The sequence below is a fragment of the Scylla paramamosain genome, chromosome 24, assembly GCF_035594125.1.
Source record: "Scylla paramamosain isolate STU-SP2022 chromosome 24, ASM3559412v1, whole genome shotgun sequence".
NCBI classification, from domain to species: domain Eukaryota; kingdom Metazoa; phylum Arthropoda; class Malacostraca; order Decapoda; family Portunidae; genus Scylla; species Scylla paramamosain.
In genome coordinates this window covers 20,218,693-20,236,939 of record NC_087174.1, presented here as the reverse complement: position 1 = coordinate 20,236,939, position 18,247 = coordinate 20,218,693, and the positions used below count along the sequence as shown (strand labels likewise).

Sequence of the window (18,247 nt, the reverse complement as noted above, 5' to 3'; positions counted from 1 at the left end):
TACTTTTATGTAGTCACGTATTGAACATCACATCTACGTTAATATTCACGCTAATTATATCTTCATTCACACCATTCTGCACAACACTTTCTCCTTTCTCTCACCCTTGTTCTGTCCACCTCTCTAATGGAAGAGTTAACCACCATTCTTAACCGTTCATCCCTTTTATCTAGTGTCTGCTTCTGTATTTCCTCCTTCCTATGACTTGAACTCTTTCAAGGAAGAGATTTCAAGTTTTGGATGATTTCAATTTTTTTTTTTTTTTTTTATGGACTGGCACCTAAGTGGATGTTTTGTTTTGTTTTGTTTTGTTTTTTCTCTCTTTTTTTTCTTGTTGCCCTAGACCAGTGCCAGTGAATTCACCTTTGAACTCTTGCGAAATAGTTCTCATAATAACCTAGAGTTTTTTTAGAAACTTAGTGAATCGATCATGAATTCCCTGCACACCACCAGGGAAAGAAGCTGGCGTGCGTGCCGGCGCCGTGCTACCCCGATGTTGCGGTGTCATTATATCAGTCAGGCACTCTGGAGGGAGGGGGGGGGTGGAGAGAGGAGGCTGGAACGAGGGAGGGACGAGAAGGGGAAGCTAGAGAGAGAGAGAGAGAGAAGGGGGATAGGGAAGGCCGCGACGACGAAGAAAGGGAGGGGAGGGTGGGACGGAGCTAGAGGTAGGAAGGGAGGGGAGTGGAGAGGCGGGGACGAGGCTGGAGGGAGAGGGAGGGGGGAGGGGTTGTTGCCTGTCACTATTGTACGTATATGGAGAAAGTTAAAGAGGTTTCCCTAGTTTTCCCTTTGTGGTCTTGCTTGGTGCTCGGCAGGGAAATGGTTACCGTCCAAATACATATTTTTTCTTCTTTTTTATTTGTCTGGGAGATCGACCAAGGGGGAAGTAAATAAAAAAAAAAAAAAAAATGTTCAGTGTTATTCCCATACATCCAACAGGAGAAAAATTTAGAGTAATCAAACGAACAAACATATATACATACATATATACATACGTACGCATTTATCACATACAATATATACGTACATACATAAATAAATAAATACATACAAACAGGTGTCTAAAGGAGTTATATCGCATTTTACACAATATTTCTGACAGTGTTCTTAATTAAACACCTGAAGCAGGCTGTAGTAGAAGTTTTCAATGGTGTTTTATGATCCCAGTAATATACATCATTTATTTTTACTGCTAGTGTTTTCCATTTCAAATCTTTCAAATCTCAGTGTACGGTATTTATAAACACTTATGCATCTTATCTCTACTTATAGCAGGCTGTAGTGGCAGTTTTTGTGTTTTCAGGAGTATTTCATGATGCCAGTAATATTTTAACATGTGATCTACGTACACAGTGAGCTGGAAGAACAACCCGGGGAAACCTGGCAAATCATCTCCGTAGCCCTTGAAAATATACCTTGTGGGTGCCCAAAGTGCCTGACCCTGTAAATGCTAATGGCCGTATAACACTTTCTTTAACCCTGGATTTTTCTCATTTGACAGACCAAAAAATACAACTACAACTACTAAAACGTTTGAACCACTTGATCACTCTTTGTGTCGTCTGTGGTGTCTTTCAAAATCAAATGCTAAACTTGTGCAACAACGTTTTGTTATACTGGAGGAGAAACAGCACCAGTCAAGGGATTGAGAATACAGGACAGTTTTGAATTCTCTGATCTGCTTATGGTCTACCAATTGCCAGGCTTTGTAATGGGACGGTCAGCAACTACAGGGTTTGCGAATGAAAGAAACATGAAGAAACAGTAAAAATCAGTATGTTACTTGACTTGTGACTGTCATAATAAATTCATAGATACAACAACATATAAATACAGTTTTCCCATAAGATAAAGTGAACCGAAGGGAAGACTGTAGAAAGTTAGATAAAAAGGTACATTTTATCATAAGGTCATGAGCAAAATTATCTGTTTCAGCTCCATATGACCTCGTTCTGTATAATCTACCCATTATCAGGCTTTGTAATGGGGCTGTTAGCAGTTTAGAAGATTTACGAATGAGGGAAGCATGAAAAACAGTGGAAATGAGTGAGTATACATAGGTTACTTGACTTGTAAATACAGTAAATACGAAGATATAAAAACGCGTGTAAATCTGAACACAGAGTGAAAGTTAGGAAAGACTGTAGAAAGTTAGAACAAAAAAAGATTCACTTTAACATAGCTATATTCACTGCTTCAGCTCCATATTGTAAGGCCCTGGTCTGTTTTATTCGCATACTTATTACTGGTGACGAGCAGCGGGGGTGAGATATAACAATAGGAATGAATGTGTGTAGCTAGAAAAGTCTAGTTTGCATTGCCGAGATACGTGCAAAGGTAGCCTGACAAGTTGAGTTTGCATTGCTGAGATACGTGCATAAGAAGCCAGACAAGTTGAGTTTGCATTGCCGAAATACGTGTAAAGGTAACCAGACAAGTTGAGTTTGCATTGCCGAAATACGTGCATAGGTAGCCAGACAAGTTGAGTTTGCATTGCCGAGTTACGTGCAAAGGTAGCCAGACAATGTGGGTTTGCATTGTCAAGTCACGTGCAGAGGTAGCCAGACAAGCTGAGTTTGCATTGTCAAGTCACGTGCATAGGTAGCCAGACAAGCTGAGTTTGCATTGTCAAGTCACGTGCAGAGGTAGCCAGACATGTTGAGTTTGCATTGTCAAGTCACGTGCAGAGGTAGCCAGACAAGCTGAGTTTGCATTGTCAAGTCACGTGCAGAGGTAGCCAGACAAGCTGAGTTTGCATTGTCAAGTCACGTGCAGAGGTAGCCAGACATGTTGAGTTTGCATTGTCAAGTCACGTGCAGAGGTAGCCAGACAAGCTGAGTTTGTATTGTCAAGTCACGTGCAGAGGTAGCCAGACAAGCTGAGTTTGCATTGTCAAGTCACGTGCAGAGGTAGCCAGACATGTTGAGTTTGCATTGTCGAGTCACGTGCTGAAGTAGCTAGACAATGTGAGTTTGCATTGCCGAGTCACGTGCAAAGGTAGCCAGACAAGTTGAGTTTGCAATAGGTGAAAGCGTCATAATCTGAAGTGTTGGCTGAGCATCCACGCAGTTCCCTTACACGATAAAGTGACGGAATGGGTTGTATGAAGAGCAGACAGATTCCAGATACGATAACATAGACCACAAATCTCGAATCTCTGTTCATATCTCTGTGCAAAGAAGGCGCCAACACTGTTACTCCCTTCATCCACACAAGCCCCAAGGATTCGTTTAGCACTATGACCTGGTTGTTTTCGCGACCATGACTCACTTTCCAGCATTCCCATTAGTTTATGGAGTGACGCGTAAACTCTCCTCCTCCTCCTCCTCCTCCTCCTCCTCATGAAAGTGTGATGTCTTCCGCTTTCTCGTGAGCTTATCTATGAAGTCTGAAAGTCGAGGAAAGCAAAAAAAAAAAAAAAAGCCAGAGAGAGAGAGAGAGAGAGAGAGAGAGAGAGAGAGAGAGAGAGAGAGAGAGAGAGAGAGAGAGAATTCTACTTGAGGCTCATATGAAGGTGCTCTGATGATGATGATGATGATGATGATGATTGGAAGAAGAAAAAGACACAACAACAACACCACAAGAGCAGGAACAGCAATGACAATAGGAAAAACAAGAAAAGAATAAACGTAAGAAGAACAAGAACAAGGAAAGAAGAATATAAGCAAGAAAGAAAAATAGTAAAAGAGGTAAATTCGTAAATATGATAAAAAAAAAAAAAAAAAATTAGAATGAATGAAAATCCGCGCTCACCTTCTTCACTGTCATTACTAAGTAGGTTATTATTATTATTATTATTATTAGTAGTAGTAGTAGTAGTAGTAGTATATTCATTATTTTTTCATTCGCTTATCTATTTGTATATGTTATTATTTTTTATTTATTTATTTATTTTATTTATTTATTTATTTTTTTCTTTCCTAGTTCCTGGCGCTTTGGTTTCCGTCACAGCCACAACCGCTCGCTCCTGTTCAGTCGAGGGGCGGGAGACTTGTGAAAGCAGACACCGATTGGGATGCTGCGGGACGTGTTTTCACTGTGTCTATGTGTGTGTGTGTGTGTGTGTAAGACTTGCTCGTGAACTCTCTCTCTCTCTCTCTCTCTCTCTCTCTCTCTCTCTCTCTCTCTCTCTCTCAATTCCAGTAATGATGAAGTGGACAGAGTGATAGCCTTTATAATCTCTTTCTCTCTCTCTCTCTCTCTCTCTCTCTCTCTCTCTCTCTCTCTCTCTCTCTCTCTCTCTCTCTCTCTCTCTCTCTCTTTCACAGTGTATCACTCAAGAAGGGCGCTTATCTAATCTTGTCAATCGCACTTAACAAGGAAACACAGATTTACAGCTTTTTGAGAAAGAAAAGGACGCGATTTACTCGAAAACACCGACGACGAGGATAAAAAATATAAAAAAAGAGGTAATAACAATCTTGAGGCAGGTGGCAGTGGTTTCGACTGATAACTTAGCACTTTACCGCTAGGCCGCTTTCTTCATCGCTACTCCTCCGGGTGCGTTGTAAACAGTCTAGCAGTTATCACATCTTGCAATATCGATTAGAGAGAGGCGGGAGCAAAGTTCAGTGTGGCGCTTTCATGTGATATGCCTCGAGCACCGCCTTGGAATGTGATGTGTGGGGGGGGGGGTAATTTCACTGAGTTTTAGCTACAGAAAATGCGGTAATTGACTGAGTTTTGATGCTGCAACACACACTAATATTACACTTCAATCAGAATGTTACTCAGGCGTCATTTATTTTAACTGAACTGGAGAAAATGTGGTAATTGATCAAGTTATGAAGTTGCAACGTACGGCGCTGGTTAAGAGTATCGAGTTCATGTCAGGTTTTTGTTCGTTTTCAGTTGCTTCGCTTTTCGTACTCTGAAATGCTTCGCTCTCACACCACGATGATTTTCAAAGGGTCCAGGGATTAGCCGGATTCTCAAGAGTGATTTTCGCATTAATAATGTAGAAATCTTGTTAATCTGCCACTAAAACCATAAAATATATATATATATATATATAATAATAATAATAAATAAATTAAAAAAACATGCAATTTCATTTAGAGCCATTTGATAGTAATCGGGATGCAGCACAGAAGCGTCTAAGGTTCCGGAACTGTTTTCATTCACCACACAGATGATTGGTCGCGGTCTCAAGGGTGTAGGATTCCAGTCAAAGTATCAGTACCTCTGAAAACCCCTATACTTTTCAGTACAGCCTGTTAAAAATATAGATAACGAAAAGACTAAAAATTTGGTTAAGCTTTCAACGGTACCGAGAAACTGTCGTGGCTGAAAAATGCCTTAATGTATGATTGCAAGTCAGTGCCTATCGGGGCTCAGTATCCGTGAATCTGCAGCATGTAAGGGAAAGAGAAAATATTGGTGCTGGTGAGATCACTTCCCCTATAGCTGTTCAGGAGACAGCTTTCGCTTTGTTGTTGTTGTTGCTGTTGTGATGAATACTGTGATGGATAAATAGATTACGGATACAGGCAGATAGGTATAGATGAATAGATAAGTATCCGAAATCCAGATGTTATGATAAATAGAGCGGTGGACAGATGGATCATATAGACAAATAGTTAAGTATATGATTATATATGATTGATTAGTTAAATTATTGATTTTATCCGCCGCAACAGTAGGATGACATTAATCAGAGGATGAATAAATGGGTGAAGTACAAATGTAGAAATGTAAATACATAAAGAGATGAATAAATATCAGTACTTAGAAAACAATTAAGCGTGAATCAAGCACTTCATTGCTTCGGAGCCTCACAAGACAGACTTCACTCCAGAGGCAGAATGATCGTCGCCTTACAACACAGAAGGACCATCTTCACACACTCCGACGTCTTACTCCGCCACTTTCAACACCCCTAGTATTAGTGTTTCCAAGAGTGTTTCCTTGATTGTACTGATAGTTTAAAAATTATTCTTCATTCTCAGCAGCAAAACACCAATGAGAACTCGACATATTTCCTCAGTGGACCTTAGAAATAGTTCATGTGAGAGTCCAGTGTCTAAATGCATGCTGTGGTCACTACAAGGCTGTCAGGGCAGTGATTCACAAACTGTACTATGAAACGCTTCTGCGCCGCAATTCAAAAGGCTCTAGTTGATGTTTCATAGATTTCTAAGAGTTTTTATGGTTCTAATGACATATATTAATAAGATTTCTACACTATTAACAGAAGAAACGTTCTTGAGAACTTGGCTTATCATCTCTGTGGCCTTTGAAAATAGTCGTGGTGAGAGAGCAAAGCTTTTCTGAAAACGGGCTATCACCGAAGTGCGCCGCTTAATTTTCCGAGATAGGCACTTGTTCTTAATTTTGTGCCCTTTAGTAGGCCTGCACACACTGACTGCAGGGTTGGTGCGCCGTCAAAGTCCAAGGTGTACCGTTAGGGCGCCACCAAACAACAAAGACCAGTATTATGAAACGCTCTGCTTTCTCATCACGACTATTTTAAAAGGCCCCAAAGTTGATTAGCCGGGTTCTCAAGTGTTCTTCCTGTAAATAATGTAGAAATTTTGTTAATCTGCCTCTAGAACCGTATAAAGACCGTTAAAAACCCGTGTATCTTCAGCTTGACTCTTTTGAAAGTCGTGCTGCGCAGAAGCGTCTCAGAATATGGTCCAAAGTTTGAGAGCCGCTGTGTTAAGGTGGCCAGGGCACAGTGAGGATTTGTGAAGGATTGGAGGTCAGTACTTACCGTGTCGAGCTGTGGTGCGCTGGCATCAGTATTCCGCATCAGAAGGCTTAGAATATTGCCCATGGACACTTGTCTGGGCTCCCGTGACCTCCTGGCTACCGTGGCTGCCGCCGCGGGTCGTCGTGACACAGCCGCCAGCATCACCACCAGCATCGCCACCGCCATCCCAGCTCCTCTCCGCACCATGTTGTGTGTGTGCTGCTCTTCGCCGCTACGTGCAGTGCCTCACGCAATGGTAGTGCCCCGCGTTGTATTGTGCCGCTGCTGATGTGGCTCTCGTCTGCCAAAGTAATGCCACTCCCCGCCTCCCGCGTCCCTGTCGCCTCTCAACCTTTAGCTTCAATCGTCGGCTGCGTGCAGGCAATCTCGTATCTTCACCTTATCTTGTCACCTGGAAGAAAGAAAAAAAAAAATGCAAGCATCAGAGGTAAGTTTCAGAATGGCTGTGCCGACCTTACTGTTACTGCCCTGACCCCGCCGCCTGAAGGAAGTCCAAAGCTCGGGGACGCCAGCCACTGGGCCTTCCTCAGGTGCCGGGGACAGGGCGGGGGCGGGGGGGGGGGCGGAGGGCTGGTGGTGCAAGAGGCGATGGGGAGCGTCAATGACCCGTAATTTCCACCTACTAGGCATCTTTTTCTCAGGTGACTCATCCGGTAATTTGTGAGTATATCGCGGACCGACCTCTTATCTCTCAACAGGCCGATGACCACAGCCACCACCATCATCACTACCACCACCGCGGCCACCACCACCAACATGCTACTTCTCACACTTCGGTAGATAGATCGGTGTATTAATCGAGTGGTAGGCAAATGAAACAGACGCACTAATCAGGCTGTTAGCGTCGAGCCAATAGTAAGCTTGAAAAGACTACACAAATTTATGGATGGGAATGAAATAGAAAGATACGCTTCATACAAGAGTTGTCACGTGTAGGCATGATGGTTTCTTGCAGCTTCCTATATTTTCTTATGTTCTTGTGTACTGTCACGAAGACGCTTTTAGTACTTGTCATTTAGTAGTTCATGTATCTAACTACTCCCATGTACTTTCAGGAAGGATGTGACGACCATTTCAGGCCCAGGAGAAGACTATTCACCTGTAGATCCTAGCACTGTCTTCCTGCTACACAGTGTTTGGATGTGAGTGAGGGAGGCGTGTGAAGCCCGTGATGTGAGTTATGTACTCGTACTGTGGTTTTGTTCGTGTGTAGTGTGTGTGTGTGTGTGTGTGTGTGGTGATGGTGTGCACATATGTTTGTATTATTAGTGTGCTGTGGTGGTTTTAATGTAGGAAGAGTGCTTACCATCACCATCTTGTTTGTTTGTGTTTGTTTGTTCTTGTTTGTTGTTGTTATTGTTGTTGTTGTTCTTAGTATTTTCTTCATTGTTATTATTTTTTTTTATTTTTAGTTGTTCGCGTTCTTGTCCGTTGTTATTTTGTAAGTTGTTGTTGTTGTTGTTGTTATCTTTCTTGTTGGTTATTCTTGTTCTTAATTTTCTTCTTGTTCTTTTATATTTGTTGCTGTTCTTTTTTATCCTTTTTTTTTCTTTTTCCATTTCTATTTTCTTGTTTCTTTATGATATTCTTGTTTGTTGATGCTTTTATTTGTTGTTACTGTTCTTTGTTGTTCTTTGTTGATACTATACTGTCCTTCATTGCTGTCGTTCATGTTAACATACAGACAAGACCAACTGTTTGCTGTCCTTCATTGCTGTCGTTCATGTTAACATACAGACAAGACCAACTGTTTACTGTCCTTCATTGCTGTCGTTCATGTTAACATACAGACAAGACCGACACGAACTAGGCTCAAATAATGTACACACAGCAGCGAGCTAACCACTCCGCCACTCAGCGTCACTCCTGTCCACCCTCCGCATCACCGCCAGCGTTACATATTTCACTCTCATTCTTGATAAAATTCCCTCTCTTATCGGTATCACATCTCCCATCTTATCATTAACGTTACTTCTTCACCGTTACAATGTTGTGTCACACCTGTCTGCCACCGCGATCACTGCTAGCTCGTCTCTTCTCTCAAGGATATAGATACGTGAATTGATAGATAGATAAATAAATAGATAGATAGATGAAGAGACGGACAAACAAATGTAGGTAGATACTAATTATAGTTTATATCTATGTTACAAAAATACAGATAAATATATAGAGAAATTACCTGTAGTTTATATACAAAATAGAAAGATAGATAGACAGACGGACAAACAAATAGATAGGTAGATATTGATAATAGTTTATACTCGTATTACGAAAATTAAAACAATGAATAAATATATAACAATCTTAATCAACAAGTACAATAACTCGGTCTTTAGCCCCTGTTACACACACACACACACACACACACACACACACACACACACACGTCAGTTTCACTCTGTTATCTCTCTGATGAATCACGTTTCACCCTCTTCCTCTATCAGCCAGTCAGTCACGCTCCCCGTCAGAGTCCGTGACAGATCCGAGGCTGCAATGGAGACCTCGAGTGTTGAACAATTCTTAAAGGATTGGATAGGCGGTAAAAACATTATCTGGAGACACGAATATTATGGTTTTTCTTCTTGTGTGTGTGTTTTTTTTTTTATCTATTTATTTATTTTTATTTCAGTCTGGAGAGTGAGTGGCTATATTTTTTTTTTTTACTGTTTTTTTCTTGTTCTTTTTTGGTGGGTAGTTGGGCTTATTATTTTATTTTTTATTTATTTATTTATTTCTTGGGGGCAAGTAGGAGTGGCTGGGTTTGGTTTGGACTACTTTTTTCTTTTTTTGCTTTTCAAGATGTCATGTGTTTTGTCTGTTATAAATTGTTGTGTGTGTGTGTGTGTGTGTGTGTGTGTGTGTGTGTGTGTGTGTGTGTGTGTGTGTGTGTGTGTGTGTGTGTGTGTGTGTGTGTGTGTGTGTGTGATTGCAGCGTTACCGGAACTACTGTTACTCATATTTGTCACTTGTCTGCTTAACTCACCCACTCTTTCTCTCTCTCTCTTTCTCTCTCTCTCTCTCTCTCTCTCTCTCTCTCTCTCTCTCTCTCTCTCTCTCTCTCTCTCTCTCTCTCTCTCTCTCTCTCCAGAATGACCTTGGCCAATAGTTAATAGTAAATAAATTCACTCATTCTCTTTTCAAGCATTCAATTTTGTATTTATATTGAACATTTTTCTTCCTTTTGTATTTATATTCAACATTTTTCTTAACTTCAACACGTTCCTTGAGGTCATCTCAGTCCTGGCTTCCCCGAGGTCACCCGAGGCACTTCTCCAAGGTCTGTACACGAGTCATCTTCCGCGCAAAATTCCCCCAGATCTTGTTTTTTCCCTCTTACTTACATAACGCAGTATCTGTTACGTTTCAAAATTCCCGTGTTGTTCCCTCCCTTTGTGTCCAGAAATACTAAAACACCCTTTACGAGTCATTCAGCGCAAAATTACCCCCAAATCTGGCTTTCCCCTCACTCACATTACGCGGTGCCTGTTACTCTGCCTCAATCCCCTTCTTCTCCCCTCTCTTCGTTTAGTTTTCCCCATTGCTCTCTTCCCCACGGCTTAAATTTCCCTTCATTCCCCTCTCCTCATGGCTTTAAAGTTCCTCATCCCCTCTTTATGGTTCAGGATTCCCTCTTTCCCCCTGTGCTCATAGATGTACTCGTAAAGTTCTCTTCTTTTCCCCTCCTTTCGTGTCTCAGAATTCCCCTCTTTCTTTTTTTTTCACGGGCCGTATCCTCTTTCCCCTTTCCCAACAGCTTAGATTCCCCTCTTTTCCCATCCTCTCAAGGCTAGAAGTTCTTATCATTTGCATCTTACTACTACTATAATAGCGAGGAACATTAGGGAACATTTAGACAAACATAACTTGATAAATCAGTCACAGCATGGCTTCACGAAGGGGAAGTCTTGCCTGACAAACTTGTTAAGTTTTTACAGTAAGGTGTACGAGGCAGTAGATAATGGTGATAGTTATGATATCTTATATCTGGACTTTAGTAAAGCATTCGACAAGGTGCCCCATCAAAGGCTCCTGAGAAAGGTTAGGGCGCACGGGATAGATGGGAAGGTGTTAGGTTGGATAGGGTCATGGCTTGGTAACAGGCGACAGAGAGTGCTAATAAACGGCTCGAAATCCGAGTGGGGTCATGTCATTAGTGGGGTGCCACAGGGATCAGTATTAGGGCCATTATTATTTCTAATATATATCAATGACTTGGATAGTGGAATTAGTAGCGATGTTAGTAAATTTGCGGATGACACAAAGATAGGTAGATTAATTAGGTCAGAAGCGGATGCCATCGCCTTGCAGACAGACTTAGATAGAATGAATGAATGGACGGATAGATGGCAAATGCAATTTAATATCAATAAATGCAAAGTGCTTAGCGTAGGTAGAGGAAACCCACACAATAGGTACACATTAAACACCCAAACTCTGGTAGGTACAGGGTACGAGAAAGATTTAGGAGTTATAGTTAGCTCTGAACTCCGTCTAGGGAAACAATGCATAGAAGCCAGAAACAAGGCAAATAGGGTACTAGGATTCATTTTTAGGAGTGTTAAAAGTAGAAGGCCGGAAGTAATATTAAAGTTATACTTGGCGCTGGTCAGACCTCATCTAGACTACGCTGTGCAGTTCTGGTCCCCACATTACAGGAAAGATATAGGTCTATTAGAATCAGTACAGAGGAGAATGACTAAAAGGATTCAGGGGATGAGGAGTATTCCTTACGAAGCGAGGTTGAAGCGGTTAAATTTACATTCTCTAGAGAGACGTAGGTTAAGAGGGGACCTGATAGAAGTCTTTAAGTGGTATAGGGGTTATAACAAGGGAGATGTAAGCAAAATTCTTAGGATCAGCAACCAAGGTAGAACAAGAAATAACGGGTTCAAGCTTGAAAAATTTAGGTTTAGGAAGGAGATAGGAAAAAATTGGTTCTCAAATAGAGTGGTAGATGAGTGGAACGGACTCAGTAATCATGTAGTTAGTGCCAGGACACTAGAGAGCTTTAAGAGAAGATTAGACAAGTTTATGGAGGGGGATAACAGATGGAAATAGGTAGGAGTGTTTCATACAGGGACTGCCACGTGTAAGCCTGGTCGCTTCTTGCAGCTTCCCTTATTTCTTATGTTCTTATGTTCTTACTATTACTACTACTACTACTACTACTACTACTACTACTACTACCACTACTAACAAACTAGCATGTAACTAAGTATCTTATTTCCCACTCATAAAACATCCAGTTCAAGTATTAAACCAATCCCATAAAAAAGTAAATAAATAAATGAATAAAGTCAGAACAAAAACATAGGATAAAAAAAAAAAAAAGGGAAAAGAAAATCAGTATATAACATTCTCTAAGACGAGACACGAGAAAGAGAGAGAAAGAACACAGATAAAAGATAAAGAAAAGTCAAACTGCATTTTTCTCTGTGTTACTCCCAGATACAACTCAGCATCTTTTAAACGCGACGTGACGTGATGTTAAAAGATAAATAAACCCACACTGCATTTATTTTCCCGAGTTTTTCCTTGGAGATTGCGCCACTGCCTCCCTGTCTTGCTCCACGTGTGCCCCGTAGGCTCTAGGTTGCTCATCTCTCGTGCTAGGCTCGCTAAGGTCAGTATCACCCGTTACCTACTCGTGAAAGGAACTGATAGAGTAAGTACGATAAACATTAAATGCTCCTTTGAGATCTCAAGTTAATTAATCTATTCCTTCAGAGCACTTCCCTTTTTTCTTTAAATATTTTACTTGGTTTGTAGACGTCAGTATTGCACGTTACGTCAGTCTTTTTTTTTTTTTATGTGCTTGTGTGTTCATCTCTTTATGCTTGTGTGTTCAACCCTGTATGTTTTTGTTTTATCTCTGCATGTTACATCGTTTTCCCCTGTATATCTTGTGTTTGGCCTTGCGTGGTTTTTCTCATTTCTATATGCTGTTCTGCTCTCCCCTGTACGATTCCTATTTATCCCTGTATGTTTTTTTTGCTCCTCCCTGTATGCTTGTGTGCTTATAAACCGTGAAGAGGTATATGAATAGATACTAAACTTATCGATGACAGAGATAACGGAAGAAAGATTAAGAGGAAGCAAAGTACGACAAACAACAAAACAACACTCATGTTCAAGATGGATTGAATGTTGCTCAAACGATAACAGAATAAAATAAAGAAATTAATGAAGAAATTAGAGCTGGCTGAAGCAGAAGTCAGGTTGTGCAGTATGAGGTTGTTAGTGCTAAGTCATAAGAGAGAGGGAGCAGTGGACAAATTTGTGGCTAGGGATAATAGGTGGGTATATATAGGCATTTTTTTTTCTTTTTTTTTTTTTTTAAGGGATTGTCACGTGTAGGCTTGATGGCTTCTTGCAGTTTCCATTAAGGTCTTGTGGTCTTAGGGTCCGAGTCGCAACAAACTGCTTACAACACACACACACACACACAAACACACACGCAATATTAATGATAAATGATTAAATAAATAATTAGTGAAAGTAAGTAATTATAATAGAAAATAAATAGTTAAATAAATTAATGAATACATAAAAAAATAAACAGATAAGAAAAACGTAGTACAAAGTAAACTGAATAATGCATAAAACAACAAAGGAATAATAAAATAAATGGAAAATATTTTCATATATCGTAAAAAAAAATATAATATATATATATATATATATATATATATATATATATATATATATATATATATATATATATATATATATATATATATATATATATATATATATATATATATATATATATATATATATATATATATATATATATATATATATATATATATATATATATATATATATATATATATATATATAACATGCCTCCACTTATCGGAAACTGACAAAAATAACAAAAGAAAAATCATAGAAAATACGCCTCCAGTTATTAGAGAACAAAACAAGACCACACACACCCCAAATAAAAAGAAAAAAAAAGAAAAATCAGAACACTCCTTCACATATCAGAAAACAACAAAACAAGACCAAAAAAAAAAAAAAAAAAACACCGTTACATGAGCGGCCTAAGGACCATTACACAACATTACACAACACGAAGAGCGGTGGGAGAAGACTGAATGGGTGGAGAGGGTCACGGGATCACCAGCAATTGTCCTTGCCGTGAGTGTTGAGGTTAGCGCCGGGGAGGGCTGTTTGGCTCCCCCTATCGCGCGCCGGGCAGGACACGGCTAAGGGGCTGAGGGGCGGGCCAGAGTCCACCAAGGGAACATTCCATCACCGCCCAAGCCACTGTCGTCTCCCTCCCGTCCCCTTAACTCTCCCCTCTTCCTAGATGACTTTGCTTAATGAATGGAATATGTATGAGTGGTTTGTTTGTTTTTGTTTGGTGTTTTGTTTTGAATTTGTTGTGATAATGTGTCGTGTTGCATTTAAGTAGATTAGATGGATATAGACAGACATAGATAGAAAGTGACTGACTTTTTTTCCTCGATAATTTTCTCAATTTCTTCTTACACTTTAGATTGATTAATATAGATAGATAAAGAAATAGATTGATTTGATAGATAGACTGACTAATAATTTAACTCTTTCCACGATCACTTTCTCATTATCAACTCTTGCTTTTTTACACTTTCATACTAATTTCAAATATTTCAGCAGCTTACTAAAAAAAAAAAAAATGTATACATTTTCTCACTTTCCTGAACGTATGTCCGTGCAAACTTATTTTTCTTTGGTACTCCGAATATCAACAAAGGACAGCTGTAGTAGTAGTAGTAGTAGTAGGGTTAATGCGTCACATGATCAGGGTCATATGCCGCCAGTTACATAAAAAAGAGACGAGTGATAGTAAGGCTAGGGGAAAAAAATGTGAGCGTCATAACAATCTCAACCAGCAGATAAAGAAATAAAGTTGCTGATTTCTTCCTTCCTTGTGTGCGCCTTTGTTTCTAAATTTCTCCGACAAGTGTTGTGTTTTCTTTTAAAGCACTCTCTCTCTCTCTCTCTCTCTCTCTCTCTCTCTCTCTCTCTCTCTCTCTCTCTCTCTCTCTCTCTCTCTCTCTCCTCTCTCTCTCTCTCTCTCTCTCTCCTCTCTCTCTCTCTCTCTCTCTCTCGGACAAAGACATCATTACAAAGCGAGGTCACTGTAACACACGTCTCAGTTTATTGAAGTTGCTTTGTTCTTGACATCTTACATATTTTACTAATTTTTTTCAGCTCCAAACGATTTTTGTTTTTCATTCTTGTATCAGTTTCTCTCTCTCTCTCTCTCTCTCTCTCTCTCTCTCTCTCTCTCTCTCTCTCTCTCTCTCTCTCTCTCTCTGCTAAGTCTAATTAGGAATTAAGTTCAAGACGATTATACGAGCATTTAAAGAGAGAGAGAGACTGAGTGACTGATCGTTTAATTGCCGTTCTCCAAAAGATCTAGTTAAAGATGTTAAATAAAACAAAGAGTAAAATATGAAAAAAAAAAAGTCGGTTAAAGCATGCAGAAAAAAAATATAAAAAAATAAATAGAAAAATAGCTGAATAAATAAATAAAGCAGGACACAAGCCGAATAAGATAATGCCCACACACATCATGCCCTGCATTCAGAAACACTTCAATGTCGCACCCGGCCTAGTGTTCCAAAAGGCTCTAGTTGAAGTGACACGGTTTTTTAAGGATGTTTTCACGGTTTTACTGGTAGATTATCAAGATTTCTACATTATTAACAGCACAAACACTCTTGATAACCCGGCTAGTCATCTCTGCAACCTTTGAAAATAGTCGAGGTGGGAGAGAAAAGCGTTTCTGAATGCAGGCCACGACAGTTGAAGCGTTTCGAATCGACAATGGAAGAGTTTACGCTTCATTTCGTCAGCCTGTCAGTGCCCCGCCTCGCGCTCCCCGGCGTCCCCCGCTCCCTCAACGCGCTAGTGTCAACATCAAGGTGCGCTGGGAAGGTCCGGGTCGTGGTGGTGCATTGAGTGGCCTGAGGGGCGCCTCCTGTCCCGTCCCATAGCGTGATAGGCTCGTCACGCCACCCACTCCTTCACCCCACTTGAGATGTTAAGATGCCAGTAAGAAACGTTTACTCCCTCTCTCTCACCACGACTATTTTCGAAGGCCACAGAGACAATTAGCCGGATTTTCAATAGTGTTCCTCCTGTTAATAATGTGTAAATCTTATCAATTCGTCACGAGGATCATAAAAAACATCCTTAAAAAGCCGTGAAACTTTAACTAGAGCGTTTTGAAAGTAGTGGAGGTGCGGCGCGGAAGTGTTTCAGGATATGGTTCAAGATGCCACCAGCAGGCGCCTTAAGTGATGTCCGGTATGTTAGTTCCTGCTCTTGTTTTCGAGGCGCTTTTAGGGTGAGGTGGGTCGGGGTCACTATTGGGTGGTTGGGTATGGTTTGGTGTGTGGGGTTCGCTAGGTAAGGTTTTGGTTCTACTCGTTCTGTGGTGTAAGGTTAAGAATTTTATGGATGTGTATGACTTTCTTCTTTTTGTAATTCTCTCTCTCTCTCTCTCTCTCTCTCTCTCTCTCTCTCTCTCTCTCTCTCTCTCTCTCTCTCTCTCTCTCTCTCTCTCTCCTCTCTCTCTCTCTCTCTCTCTCCAACCGTGGATATTTTTTTTCTATTTTTTTGCGATTCCATATTTCATCCATCACTAAACAAGGCCGCTTTTGTACGAAGTCGTGATTTCTTTCTAAGTCTTTTTCCCATTCTCTCTCTCTCTCTCTCTCTCTCTCTCTCTCTCTCTCTCTCTCTCTCTCTCTCTCTCTCTCTCTCTCTCTCTCTCTCTCTCTCTCTCTCTCTCTCTCTCTCTCTCTCTCTCTCTCTCTCTCTCTCTCTCTCTCTCTCTCTCTCTCCTCTCTCTCTCTCTCTCTCTCTCTCTCTCTCTCTCTCTTGCCCGTTTCCCGCATGTCATTTGCAGTGCTATCAAGAGAAGTGTGCCTCGTATACTCTTTCACCTGAGCGGCCGCAGTCTCGTCTACGGCTCTGTTACGATGAGACAATATGCACAAACTTCAGGGACGTCTAACCTCTACTACTCTGAAAAGACTTTTTGTAGAATGTATCTGAGTTTACAAAATACAGTTGTGATTCTATATGATAGTAGTTTAACCACTATTTTTTTTTCTTATTTTTCAACTATTTTTCGTTCTACAGTCTCTTTAGTAATTTTATAGCCTAAAGGCAATATTAACCTCATTCCCTCTCATCTTTTCTCATGTATACAATCATATACAGTGTTCTGATTGCTGGCAAAGAAAGACAACAGCAACAGGAAAAGGATTCTGCATCAAACAGAAAAAAAAAAAGCCACAAGAACCAGGCCAGTTATCTCTAACCTTTGAAAACAGTCCCAAGTGTCATAAAACACACACACACACACACATGATGAGATCTAGACTGATCATCATAACGCTTTGGAGAGTCGTAAGCATCATCAGACAGGAAAACGCTATGATAAGCAGACTAATCATCTCTATAAATCTTTGAAAATAGTCCTAAGCATCGTCAAACGGAAAACCCGCATGAAAACCAGGCTAATCATCTCTATAACCTTCGAAAACAGTTCTTAGCATCATCAAACGAAAAAAAAAAAAAACGCTACAAGAAAAAGACGATCATCTCCATAACCTTTGAAAACAATCTTAAGCATTATCAAATAAAAAAGAAAACAAAATGAGAACCAGACCAACCATTTCTGTATCCTTTTTAAACAGTCACAAATTAAGTCAGCGCGTCTCAGAACACCGAGCCGAAATTCTCAAACGATCGGCAGGGAAAAGCCACGAGGAGCGCTTTTGCCCACCTCAAGATGCGCAGCGACGGTGGTGATGCGGAGCAATTGCCAGCGCCATCTCGTGTATCCTTGTCACCACGCACGCCACCGTATCCGATAAGACTGCTTCGTAAACGACTAAACGATGAAAATAAAAAAAAAATAAATAAATAAATAAAACTGATTGTGATACTTCTCGGATGAAGTCTTCCGCTCAATCCTCCACGACGCCGAGATAAAAAAAAAAAAAAAAAAAAGTCCTCCCAAAAAAATAAATAAATAAAAGTCCCAGTGTTTTAATAAGATATTCAGGTACGTCTCTTTTGTGTCTACTGAACCGAAGTCGCAGTGACTGATCCTGGGGTTTCGTAAAAAAAAAATTAAACGATAAAACTGATGCATCTCGACTAATGGGAAGTTTTTTCCGCTCAGCCTTCAACTTCAACGACGCAGATCAAGGAAAAAAAAAGTTTTTAGTAAGACATTTAGGCACCTCTTGTCCATCTATTCAACGAAAGCTCAAGGAATTAGCCTATTCATTCCTATGATGAGATCTTAACACCGTAAAATCATCTATTGAGTTATTAAAGATAGGATTACGACGAGCAACTACAGTACATCCTTCCTCTGGTCTGTCTATTCAACCAAAGCATAAGTAATCAGCCCATTCAGTCCTGTGACGATTTTTAAGCTCCTTAAAATCATCTATTATTTGAGTAATTAAAGATAGGTTTATAATGAGTAATTATGTACATCGTTCT

The 18,247-nt window shown here is 40.3% G+C and overlaps 1 protein-coding gene and 1 long non-coding RNA gene across 6 annotated transcripts in view; one reads left to right on the top strand and one right to left on the bottom strand.

The window, feature by feature from the left end:
* Positions 1-18,247, top strand: part of LOC135112859 (uncharacterized) — a 37,543-nt gene that overhangs the window by 7,550 nt on the left and 11,746 nt on the right. For 4 of the 5 annotated variants that reach the window (XR_010274584.1, XR_010274580.1, XR_010274583.1 and 1 more), the window contains exon 3: positions 7,774-7,891. This is a non-coding gene — a long non-coding RNA (uncharacterized LOC135112859). Of the gene's footprint in view, positions 1-7,773; positions 7,892-9,959; positions 9,999-18,247 lie in introns of all 5 variants that reach the window. The other variant, XR_010274581.1, reaches the window with a different exon arrangement.
* Positions 1-18,247, bottom strand: part of LOC135112856 (gastric triacylglycerol lipase-like) — a 35,489-nt gene that overhangs the window by 12,251 nt on the left and 4,991 nt on the right. Inside the window, exon 2 of the mRNA XM_064027758.1 lies at positions 6,719-7,109. Within this exon, the coding sequence (XP_063883828.1) occupies positions 6,719-6,904 (186 nt within the window). The 5' untranslated portion in view covers positions 6,905-7,109. The remainder of the gene's footprint in view (positions 1-6,718; positions 7,110-18,247) is intronic.